Here is a 13,415-nt window from a genome sequence, read left to right as displayed (position 1 = left end):
TCCAAATCGTCTCTGCCTTATAAAGGGTTAATTTCTTTTCGTATCGGAATTTAGGGCGTATCACTTCACAAATAATTACCTAATTGTTGTCACTACAGCTTATATTATAAGCCGTCTTACCGTCTAAATAGCAGCGAAATAGTGAATAAAACACAACTAGTATTAAAGTATTTTTATTTATCCATATCCCTCGCAGTGCTCAAATAGTTGTTGACAAATTTATGAAAAACGAGATCATTTCAAAGTCTTCGTTATACTAATGAGACTTTAAACATATATACAATTATCCTAGTTGTTGAATCTCGATTTCGAAAGGATTATAATGGCACTACTAGAGAGAAGGCTGACTTCCAATGCAAAGCGCTGATATATTTATACGGACTACCCTTACGACTTTGTAAGGTATTTAACTAATATTTCTAATCCAGAAATTATAAGCAGTTATTTTAAGTACAGAGCTATCCTAAAATTTAATGATTTATTGTGGTTCACATACTATGAAGGGCTTTTGCTGATCGTCTCATTTGATGTTTAATACAAATTCTTAAAATGGGTGGTAAAATAATTAAAATAAAACTAATAATTAAGGCAATTTCTGAATGGTCTGACTAGTTGAGATTTTAAATAGGGGTGATAAAATTTACAAGCCCTTCTGGAGCCTTTAGGTCAGGGAGGCATAAGGGTGCCGTTAAAACTTTAACAATACGTACTTAAAAGCGATTTTTTTGGCTTCAACATATTAAATAGTAACAAGTGAAATAAAGAAACACCAGGAATGATAATTTCAAAATGAGGCCGCGTTTCTGTAAGTTCGTAAAGTGCCTTCAATCTTCATTATGATTGCCCGTTAAATGCAGAAATGTCGATATCGATTAATAGTTCGTTTGTATTACTACGGTTACGGGACTTTTCTAAGAATTACAGCTACCTAATAGTTAGTACGGTCGGGTGCGGCGCTGGCCTGCTACCCGAGACAGTCCTCTTAAAGCTTCGAGTGTTTACGAGTATGGTCGACGGCAGTCATAGGCGACTCACATTCTAGATGATTGCGTACATTTAGATTATATTAAAAACATTAAAGAAGTTACATAGTTACAATTATGCTTCTTTACCATCGTGACATAAAGTTGCAAAAATAAATGATTAAATACTAACTACATAACTATTAAAATAAGTAAAGAATTGGCAGCAGTTATGGTGTTCCGAGAGCAGAGACACCAAATCAGTATATTTAGTTTAAAAACCACGTCGAGATCAGCAAAAGCGCGCGTGCGACGTTTCACAGAACACAAACGTGACATGAGCGAACATGATACCTCAGTACTCGTGACATTTAAAAGCTAAGTGTAAACTCAATTAATTGTAAATATAACCCGATGCTGCCCGTTTACAAAATGGATTTTGCAGGTCAGGGCCCTGAGCGAAAGAATATTAAGTAAATTCACATAGTATAATAATTAAAATAACCAATATTCATAAATGTAAATTGGGTCATATTGCATAACAAAGTTTACCTTGTAACACAAGTACAGGTTTCTCTTTTAGAAAAAGGAGTTGAAGCGAGTCCTTCATTTGTTCTGTAAATTATAATTTGTTATGCATTATGCCCAGGAATTATATATCACAACTAGTATAAGTAAATTTTAGGTTTAACCACAGCAAATTTACAATTTGTCCAAAAGAATTACTTAAAGCAAAAATATAAGATGGAACATTAGCTTATCATCTTGAGTATAGAGTTGTCATTTGGATCAAGTTTGGTTACAATGAGCTATAATTAATGTTTAACTGTAGGTTAGAGATTGAGGTACACCATTGACAGTCTTTGATTTCAAAATCCCGTTTTCGTAGGACATCACCGTCTCCCGACCGTTCTCAGTTACCCTGTAGGGACAATAGAAAAAATCAAAATATATTCTAACATTAACACCAACTACCAACACACACCAAACATCTAACATTAACGCACGCACCAAGACTACCAAAGATATCAGAGTAAAAAAAATGTGTTGTGGGGAATAAAATTTACCCTTTTTTGGACATAAACCTGAGGTGCAATAGAAAAGAATCAAGTATTCACATATCAACGCTTATATCATGAATAGTGGCATAAAACAAAATGAAATGCCGTTCGATTTTAAATCTTACCAGTAAAAGATAGAATATTAAATGCAATAGCATTTCATTTTGAGTTGTGCCACTATTCATGATAAGCGTCGATATATATATAGACACCAATTATTGATATGTGGTTCTTAATACAGGGGGCCTAAATACAGAAAATTTAAAAGAAACCAAAGATGTGGCGCGCCGCGCGAAACTTTGCGACGGAAGATTTAGCGATCGCGCGGGCTTTAACGTTTTACGTCAAGAAGTCTGTGAGTATACTTCAAATTTACTTGTCAAATCCCTCGGCTATATCACTAACTACGAGTATTTAAGACTATAATTTTATTGCTATTGTATGCAGAATAACGATCTGAATAGAAATTAAATGAAAATTCTGACTTTCAACTTAAGGTTTCGTCACACAGGCGCGTTTTTCGGGCGGGGCGTGAGCGTTTTATATGTACAAGCAGCGCACTCCGCTCACACCCCGCGCGGAAAACGTGCATGTAAGACGAAGCCTTTACGTTTTGTAATTTTTTAGGGATAGGTAAGTTAGACTCACTTTTTAGTAGTAATCTTCTTGCCATTAACGACCCTCGTGGTGGTGGTGGTGCTGCGCATGTTGCCGCCGCCCTGGCCCGCCAGCGAGCTGTTGAAGGTGGAGAAGGAGGTGAACGAGTTGCCGTTGGAGGCGCGCGCGAACAGGTCGTCCAGCCCCAGCCCGAACCCGAACGGGCTGAACAGCGACGACGTCAGCGACGTGCTCGCGTGCTGCCCGCCGTGCACGTGCCCGCCGTGCCCGTGCCCGCGACGACCGTGCCGGTGCCCGTGACCGTTTATTTCTGTAATCAAATATAACTTACTGACCAACTTTTGTTTTTAGTAAGTGCGATGTACGCATTAAATATATTAAGAACGGGTCACTCACGTATTTTAAGTCGAAAAACGCATGCGATGCACGCTCTAACAGATACCTAAGTAAATGAACCGTTTCGCTGCCACGTCAATGAAGTATAGTGTCATCAATGCTAAGCCACGTGCAATTTACACGTTAACAACCCGTATAGCATATCAAGTTGTGGCGTGCATGTGGGGAACGAAATGTACTGACTTTGAATCAAGCCAATGGCGTCGAAAAGGTTTAAAAACAAAGTAGTCCCGAGTCCTGGAGGCCTAGCGCCAACATAGAAAAATCGAAAATTGTTCTCTGCCTCTCCATCTCACTTACATATTCGTGATATTCGTGCGGCAGAGAGGAAGATAGAGCTAAAGACTCTCTGTTCCTTAGGGTTGTGCACAAATCACGCGAGGAGTTTTCGGCTACTTTTTGACCCCCCCCCCCCCCCCTCTTGGTATATTTGGTAAGGTTTTTGGCTACCCCCCTCCCCCCACACAACCTCACGTGTATTTTTTTGAAATGTTTTCATTCGTCCTAATTTTAAGATAAATAGATTGTATATAGAAAATCTTGTTTATTTTTCTATTTTCGTTATTTTGAAGTGCAGAGTGAAGATTTTATGTGTAACTAAAGCAAGAGAGAAAAGTATCTACTCATGTGGTAGGTTTTTTTTCTTAGTTTCGTTCACTGTAGAAAACTACACGTGAGGTTTTCTTATACCCCCCTCCCCCAACGTGATCTATCGTGATTTTTTCGTGACCCCCCTCCCCCATCGAACCTCGTGATTTGTGCACAACCCCTTAGCCACTTAAGATATGTTAATTGTCAAGTGAGAAATGTAGAGAAAAAATATATAATTTATAACTACAATAATAATAAAAACAACTTTTCAGATAAGATAACAAATCTATTTTAGGACTTCCATGACCAACCTATTTTCAGATAAGATTCATTAATCATTCAATGATTTCACTCTTTAATTTTGAAAGTCTAAAGCCGAAATCTAAAGAGTAGGTACATGTTCCTTTACATCAAAAGATAAGCTGAAGGGCCGTATTATTAATAAATAGTAAATTCTAGATTTTTGTTTACAAATAAATCATGACGTAGAGTTACCGGGAATATTTCCCATACAAATTGGGGACGTGCCAGGAAATGACAGATTATTACGTGAGCACCTACTTATGTCGCGAGTAGTCCACTTTGGCAGCCGTTCATTACATACGTACAATCAGCCACAAATAAATATACCTCAGTAGCTAACGCACTGTAAAATGTCTTAGCAATAAGATAAACTGCATGTCATTGCAAATATCCAAAAATCCAAACTTATATGTATCATAATACGCTTATATGTGTAATAGTATTATATACTTACTGTAAATATACGAACACAGTTTAGAATAGAATAGCCATCATAAAATATAAAATCTTGTATTTTATCCAAAAAAACCGGACAAGTGCGAGTCGGATTCACCCACCGAGGATTCCGTACTTTTTAGCATTTGTTGTTTGAAAATTTTAACTTTCTAGCTATCACGGTTCGTGAGATACAGCCTGGCCACGGACGGACGGACGGACAGCGGAGTCTTATTAATAGGGTCCCGTTTTACCCTTTGGGTACGGAACCCTAAAAACGGCAATGACAACGATATGACATTGTTGAGCGTTTTACTAGAGTTGTTACCTACTAATATGTAGGTAATATACAACCGCAAAACTGGTCATTTTAATCAGCGTAAGTAAACTTTTTCTACGAATGCAACAGGAAAGTTCCAATTAATTTATATTGTTCTTTCAAAATACCCGCAATTAAAAGTATATAGGTAGTTTTTTATCATATTTATCCAGTTTCCTAATATTTAACAAATAAACCAATAAATCGGGTGCGGAAATGTGTCGATGCCGGTTGTTCTTTTTTATTTATAAGACCTTTAGGACAAGTACATACCAGCAAACAGGTCGCCGAACGGGGAACCACCAAAGAACTCTCTGAAGACATCCTCGGGGTCTCGGAATGTGAACGGGAAGGACGAATAGCCGAAGTCGTAGTCGTCGTCCGCGGCCGAGCGCCGCCCGCGGGAGTTGTTCAAGCCCTCTTTGCCGTACTGGTCATACACTCGCCTCTTCCTTTCTGCAATAACAAGTTCAACCAGTTAAGAAAAGTACCTACCTATAATTTAACTGTAGAAAAGTATTCTCGTTTTGGACTAACTAGTTAATCTTAGTCCAGTTACCTAGCTGCCTAACTTTCCTTTTCAAAAGAAATCCGATGTTAGAACCTGTTTGTATATCTACGACACTTTTTATCATTGAAACTTGATAAAATCACAAACATAAGCATTAAGCAGTTATTTTAGTTTCCCATTTATAAAATTGACACCGATTTTAATTAATAATGTTATATTTATTAAGACTTTAAAGCATTATTATTCATGCTATCAAATTGATGTTAGGTCGACTATAGTTATTGTGGGCAATGAAACTATAAAGTTACTATGTACGCTAGTGAGGCTGGCGGATGCTAGTCTCTTTCTCTTATTAACAACCTAACGGACGAAGTATTATATATATACTAGTATAGCGAAATGGGCTTCTTCATTAAGTCTAATATAAAAATGTTTGTAGTCTGCATAAACTAATTATCAGTTCAGAAAAATTAATTTTGTTATGACTATTACGAGAAAATCCTATTCCTTCATCTAAATCTGCTGTTAAAGTTACATCCAGAATAGGCATAAGGATAATTATTCGAGTGTTTGACAGAGTCACTTAATGGCATTGCCGGTTAGGTATTTCATAGACGTTAGGTATTTACTTCTACCAGCTAATCGGAAACGTCATAATTAGGTAGCTACAAAATATGTGTCCAGGAAAGTGATTCGGAACAAGCACATGATCTATAAAGTGAGCCAATCTACTATCTCTAGTAAAATAACGTTATAATGTAAACAAATAAATTATCATAAAACTCACACAATCACACATCGGGTTAATATTAGTTTAGCATTGAAAAATAACGATCACTCAAAATCTTAATTGTTATTGTTTGTAAAAAAAAACTTTTTTGTTTAGTACAAAGGTAGAACATTATTTGTTACAAAATTAGGTCAATATACATTATGTTATGAATATTATCACATATTAAAGCTTATTTCCATGAGCTGATAATGCCCACCAGATCAGTTCATGCTGTCCTCTTTTTCTAAATTATGTAAAAAGAATACAGCACGAGTGTCGTTAAATGGGTACCAACAACCAATGAAAATACGCCTATGTAAATATTTGGACAAGTTATCTTCATCATAGTCATTTAAATAATTTGTTAGAGGCCTGTTTTAAAGAAGTATTTACTTATAATAAGCAGTATCTACAGTGTAAGTCCCTATGATAATATTCATAACCCAACTATATCGTCTACAATTATCACAAAACCAATCCTATAATAGAGGAGAAACTACCAAAGAATCGATGAAAAGGCGTATCTCCGAAAAACCCTTTGAAGCTATAGTGCCGATGGCCATTGACTCCGTTCTTGCTCGTATATCTGTGACTGTGGTGACTGGATCCGCGGGCGTCATACAATTTCCGCTTGTTTTCTACCCAACAACAAAACATTTTTTTACAATATCATAACCATGCGCTTTCCTTGTACTTAGGTATGAGCAGTTGAGATATAAGTACCCATTACGTATTGTTTTCATTTTACGAAGTATGTTTTTGTTGCTTATTAAATAACTGTACACTAACCTCTTTTTTCGGAAACATTAGGTGTATAGTTAAATTAATATTACCAATTATATAATTTATATACATGCTGCATGAGGGACCTGTCATGTGCTATCATTTATTTAACATGTCATAAAGATGGAACAGTAAATATAGCAACCCACTGTGACGCACATCAAGCGCGAACGCAACGCAAGCAATGTGCCACCTCATATGTAAAACTAGACATTACATCCGGCATGTGCATTCGCATTAGCACTTGCTGTTGTTTGGCTACAAATATGTACTAGGACTGTTCAGCGCCGCAGTGGGTTCCAGCCTTATATCTCTCTAAGAATAGAAATAATCTCACCGTAAAATAAAAGGAAAAGCAAGATTGCCAAGCGCAAGATTGTAGGTAGTTATGTATTACTTTTTATGCACAGGACATTACTTTTCTACATAATAATTTAATAATCAATTTTGCTAGTTTACTAAGTTAGCCTAATACATTAGAAAGTGCATTGGGAAAGAAAAAAAACTTAAATTACAATTTAGTTATACCATCAACTTAATACCCAAAGGTGCTTCTAGCCTGAAAAAAATACCTATTGTGTATAAAAATATCCAAAATAAGGAATATGATTTATCCTTACCATCTGATAAAACTTCATAGGCCTCGGAAATCTCTTTGAATTTTCGATTTGCCTCGTCTGCATTGTCTGGGTTTTTGTCGGGATGCCATTTTAAGGCTAGTTTCCTGTACCTGTATGAAAAATTGAGTTATTAATATACAATTGAGTTCGAGAACTTCTCATGTCCTTCCGTTAAAGAGAGTACCTTTATTATTTACATCCAACATTGGCATAGTCTAAATAAAGACATTCCCTGTTAATAAGCTCGTCTATTTAAATAGAACTTTGGCCCAACGCGCGTACTCGGTATAAAATGAAAGTGCAAATAGATACCTACCCAGGAAGAATACGAACATATTTTATTTAGCTTCATCATCATCTCAGCCTATATACGTCCCACTGCTGGGCACAGGCCTCCTCTCGAGCGCGAGAGGGCTTGGGCTATAGTCCCCACGCTAGCCCAATGCGGATTGGGGACTTCACATACACCTTTGAATTTCTTCGCAGATGTATGCAGGTTTCCTCACGATGTTTTCCTTCACCGAAAAGCGACTGGTAAATATCAAATGATATTTCGTACATAAGTTCCGAAAAACTCATTGGTACGAGCCGGGGTTTGAACCCGCGACCTCCGGATTGCAAGTCGCACGCTCTTACCGCTAGGCCACCAGCGCTTCTTATTTAGCTTAAAGTAAGCTATTTTCTTGTCAATTTTTAAATCTATGTTATATGTTTGACGCCAATGTCTGCCTGTCAGTCTGGGAGATCGTAGCTCTCCAATGGATGAATCGATTTTGATGCGGATTTTTTTACGTGAAAGCGAGTTCCCTTGTGGATGTTCTTAGCTAAATTTTTGATAGAAATCGATCCAGTAGTTTGAAGAGATGATGTAAGCCATTTTTGCCATAAAATGGATTTTATGGCATAAATTCTTCATCCATTTATTACATCATATTCATCTATAGGAAATTGATTTCATGTACCTTACTTTTCCTAATATAACTAGGGAATAAGGCCGGTCGAAACTTTTTATAGATGGCGCTAGTTACGCTAGTACTAGGGTTGCCAACCGTACTATATTATATAGTATTGTACTATATTTTGGCTCTCTGTACTATATACTTTTGAAAAAATATATAGTACGCTAAAATACTATATTTCCGATTAAACGTATATTACACTCATGTTTAGTATTTTATCTAAAAGTACTATCATCATCATCATCATCTCAGCCATAAGACGTCCACTGCTGAACATAGGCCTCCCCCTTGGACCTTCATTGGCACCGGTTGGAAGCGACCCGCATCCAGCGTCTTCCGGCGGCCTTAACAAGGTCGTCCGTCCATCTTGTGGGTGGGAAAAGTACTATATTTTTTTGAAATGTACTATATTTTTGATGCCTTATTCTGGAAAATACTATATTCCACCAAAAAAAAGTTGGCAACCCTAGCTAGTACCTACATATTTCTCTGACAATCCTAGGAATAGTGTCAATTCTATTTTATTTTATACCCAGATGGTTAGCCAAATCTCAATGGAGCAGAACTAGGAACAGGGGAAACCTATGCCGACGCCATCTATAAAACCGATGACAGTTGCCAACCCCATTGTAAAGATTGAATTGGACAAAACTTGATTTTTCTGATGGAGTGTAAGGGGTCATCCATTAATTACGTCACACGTTTAGGGGGAGGGAGGGGGTCAAGAAAATGTGACATATTGTGACATGGGGGAGGGGGGAGACACAAACTTTGTGACGTCACTTTAACTTCATCAGTAACCGAAAATTTATTTAAATTATTTAGTTCGCTGTACATTTAAATAACAAGTTTTTAAAACGAAAATAGTTTTTAATCGTTTAATTTTCTTTCCTAAGCAGTTTTGGGTTATAAAATTACTAATATTTATATCGTCAAAAATATTTTGATAAAATATTAATAATACTTAGGTACTTACTTAATTCGATTTGGCGATTTCGTAGAAAAAATGTGACGTCACACTAGGGGGGGAGGGGTTTGCCAAATGTGACCAAGTGTGACAAGGGGGGGGGGGAGGGGTCAAAAAACCTAGAAATTGGTGTGACGTAATTAATGGATGACCCCTAAGAGTAAAGTATACCTACTGTTTTTATTTTTCGAGTTTCTAGTATTGCTAATTGCACAATAAACTCGATTGACCCTCGAGGATTAACTAATTGTACTTCACCTTGTCCCATTGATTTGTTATAATTACAAGGTTTCTCCTAAATTAAAAAAGAGGCGCTTTCCAGATTAAGAATACAAGAATTGGATTGATTGTATAATTGGATTATTATTAGGGTATTACTATTATTGCTGTCAAACTCGCACAGTAACATTGACAACCGGGACAGAAATATAATTATGCACGTGCAAAAGAGATAGCAATAGACGGGTCAATGTACGAAAATCTATGTGGAAATGGAAAGCGTCTTTTGTTTAGAGACTTGATCTATTGCCAGTTTATATTTTTTGGGATTTACGATCCATTCCTCCTAGGTCCAATTCTTCAGGAAAAATGGGCGTTTAAATTTTAGAGTCTGAAGATAATACTAATAATAATAACCGATCAGTCTATATAATATATTGTATTCTATTAAGATAAAACTGTTAGGTCTTTATGACTACAACAATCTATCATTAAAACTTAACATATTTTAATCAAAATGGTTAGTAAAAACCTATATTAAGCATTATTTTAGTTAAACTAAGATACATAGGTGTTTTTAAAATATTGCTTTTAATATTTTTGGTTAAACCCTTGATTTTAATTGCAGGTTATTGGAGCAGGTGGTTAAACAAATTTGTGGAATACTTACGCTTTCTTTATTTCAGTGTCTGTGGCAACCTTAGTAACGCCCAAAACCCTGTAGTAGTCCACCATTGCTAGATTCCCTTAAAGGGCCACGGGAGCACCTGGAATAATGTACATGCGAATTTTTAATATACCCAGAGAAGAAAAATATATATTGCTTAATCCAGAGGTTCCGGAATGGCAGTGTTACCTGGATTTATTTGCTTAGTTAATTAACTTTAAATGTACAGGTACGGGGATACTTAAGATGAGTTTTATTAGAGATTATATGAGTCATTAATTTTGGAAAAGAATAAATACCTATAAGCATTTTTTGTCAAGTTACCTGGATATAAAAAAATAGAATCATGAAACATGGCATGAGGCATTAAACTGCAGTGAACATACAGTCAGAAACAGGTACTGAATGCCCCACACACACGCAGGCATATGCCTTTGCAAGACAGTTGCAAAAGGATTACAACTACATATCTTTGTTGCAATTAGTAATCTATATAAGTACCTAACTGTGTGTAAACATCCACCTCACCTCTCTTGCAGACACTTAAGTGGTTATATTTATAAATACAACATAGTACTGTGTTCTAGGTATACCACATTAGTTTATTTCCCAATTAGCTTTAAAACATTTTAGCAAAAATGTTAAACAGAAGAGTACTAATTAATTTACAATACCTTTCAATAAAATTCGTATGTAGATTAAAAAAATGGCATAAGTTTTTTGTTTAGTTTTTTATGTCTTCAAAAGCAGCTATCAAATAATACTGTCACCTTGATGGAGTGCTAAAATGACATGTATTTAATTTTCTATTGGTATTGTTTATGGTTGTCACAACATACTTGTACCTGTTGCTTAAAACCTACAAGCTTGAATTCACAACAATGACATGTTTTGTGTCTTCTGTTTGAAAGCTAATGTGCTTTGATCATGCTTTGATACAATTTTTTGATTTTTGTTCAGAGAAGCAGTCCAGTTTAAAAGTACTTATCCATAAATTTAAAACCATATCTTGTTGTGATTTTTTTTATTGCAGTCCGCTTGCAAGTCAGTTGTGAGTCGTGGAGTCAGGACTCGCTACACATTCTGTGATAATAATAATGTAGAGTCTGTATGGAAAGAGAAGAGTTGTGGAATGTATGGGTATATTACATTTTAGGTAGTGGGTGGGTGTATGTACATTATTTTTTGACACAAAATATGTTGAAATGACATGCATGAACTCGGAGTAATTAACAATGGAGCCGCCATTAACAGGCGTTCCCCTCTGTCGAAAATAGGCGGCCAATGGTCAACCATATGTATGGACTGACGTTTATCTGACATGACGTACCTATACATTTGATGTGCCCCTCCCCCGCAAAAAACGGCAGACTATTTTGTACCGAAAATTTTAGACATGGCGTCTCCGTTGTTAATTACTCCGAGTGCATGAATGTGTAAGTTTAAGCAAAGTTAGCATGGTCAGAGTCTAGTGTTTCTGGAATAGAAGCTTACATTGCTGCATTCTACACGGTTGTTTCTCGAGAAATCTACTCTACTCTTTGTATTTTGTTGATTAGAGAGCCGATTTTTGGTTAGACGCAGTATTTAAGCCACACTATGGAATGTCATCAAATCAGAAATCGGCTACTCTATAGTTTCAAAATAATTATAGGAGTATCTTTAGTAAGCAACAGTCTGGTCAAATGTTTCAAGTGTAATGAACACTTGTTATGTTGATAATCCATTGGCACTTATCTATATTTCATTCTTTCTTTTAAGTATATTAATAAATAATTATCAATACATAATTTAGGTATGGATATGGAACAATTTATTTACAACACTATCAAAACATCAAAATTAAGGAATATTATAAAATGTAATGGAAAATGGTAACACCGCAATTACAAGTGTTACCAAGACAGACAGCTGCAGCTTTAGTGTAGCTTTGTTTGCATGACCTTGGCAAGTAGTGAAAAAACAAATGCTTAATGGGAAATTACCAACCCTAGATTTGTCATTATTTACTAACAGTCAACACTATGAATAGAACTAAAACCACCTAAAACATGTCATTTAGGCAATATTTCATCGTCTTATTAAATAAGCGAAGAAAAAATATTGCTTATTATTTGATATCATGTTCTTGTCGAATCGAGTGATTACATTTCGCTTACCTCATGAGAGCAATGCAACTTCGCCTACCTACACATGGTGCTAATATTACGTTGTAACACTAATATAACACATTGAAATGAATTTTCTCACACACCTGTTTCGTAATGAGATAAAAAAAAATACCTGGGTGAACGTTGATTACGATCCCAGTTTCTTAGGTGTAATAGAAATAGGCACAAACCTTAAAATAACATTGGCTGTTCCGGTGAGTAAATGGGTGCCAACCACGGATACTGCACGATGTTTTCCACCTCACTGAACGGTCTAGAATTTTCACCCTTATTATCACTTAACACGTTACATAGAGGTTAACAGTCCTTTGGAGCTACGACACGGGATGACACTCGCGTTGCGCCCTACACACAACAGAATGAAACGGATGACTGATTTTTTCCAATGACACCTTGTGCTCGATCAAATAACAATAACACTATTTTACATTTCAATAACTTGGCTCTATTACAATATCGACGGTACGAAAGGATCGCTCACAAAATCGATACAAAATAGACGTGTTTCGGAGCAAGTAATATTAAAACGATAAGACAAAGCATTAGTAATGGAAGAATCGTTTTTGTAGACGCGCCGCGCCTAGCTAATGTTTAAAAGACATAACACAATCCAAACGCGCGTTATCTTCCACTCAAGTGACTTCGACTGACGGGACACAAACAACGACGGTGGCGGTTCGTCTCGTCTGCGCCTATTCTGGAAGGGGGACCCGACCGGAGCGAACACGAACAACAACGCTCGCTCGTCGCTCGTTACCGACTGCCCCGCGCGGCGCGGGTAATAAAAACGAACAATTCAAATCATTGTCGCGCTCAACGTACCAATCTGTCTGTACTACCAAATCAGCTGACTAGACTTTAAAATCGGAAAGAATGAGATATATCCCCTCAGCTGTGGGAGATGAATATGGCCGCTCCCCCTCATCTGTGGCAGCCTAAGGGGTCTGCTCCACAGACAGGGTTTCTAGGTCCACGTGCAAGTGGAAAATTGCGATTTATTCCGTTTTTTACAATGATACAGTCTATAGTTTGTATTTTTTCTGCTCTTTATTTAATTATCT

The 13,415-nt window shown here is 36.6% G+C and overlaps 1 protein-coding gene across 3 annotated transcripts; it reads right to left on the bottom strand.

Moving 5' to 3' along the window:
- Positions 1-157: 157 nt before the first annotated feature.
- Positions 158-13,122, bottom strand: LOC134665170 (dnaJ homolog subfamily B member 6). Of its 3 annotated transcripts, none has more exons than XM_063522024.1 (7): positions 12,525-13,122; positions 10,187-10,283; positions 7,372-7,481; positions 6,469-6,606; positions 4,959-5,141; positions 2,672-2,951; positions 158-1,884 (listed from the first exon to the last, which is right to left on the bottom strand). In XM_063522024.1, the coding sequence occupies exons 2-7, from the start codon at positions 10,249-10,251 to the stop codon at positions 1,785-1,787; spliced, it is 876 nt and encodes a 291-aa protein (XP_063378094.1). In that variant the 5' UTR covers positions 10,252-10,283; positions 12,525-13,122; the 3' UTR covers positions 158-1,784. The 3 variants fall into 3 exon arrangements, with proteins under 3 accessions (XP_063378094.1, XP_063378095.1, XP_063378097.1); XM_063522025.1 differs by lacking the exon at positions 12,525-13,122 and adding an exon at positions 12,343-12,442; XM_063522027.1 differs by lacking the exon at positions 6,469-6,606 and having other exon boundaries at positions 12,525-13,119.
- Positions 13,123-13,415: the final 293 nt, after the last annotated feature.

The sequence above is a fragment of the Cydia fagiglandana genome, chromosome 6 (assembly GCF_963556715.1).
Source record: "Cydia fagiglandana chromosome 6, ilCydFagi1.1, whole genome shotgun sequence".
Taxonomy (NCBI): Eukaryota; Metazoa; Arthropoda; class Insecta; order Lepidoptera; family Tortricidae; genus Cydia; species Cydia fagiglandana.
This window is presented reverse-complemented; position numbering and strand designations above follow the sequence as displayed.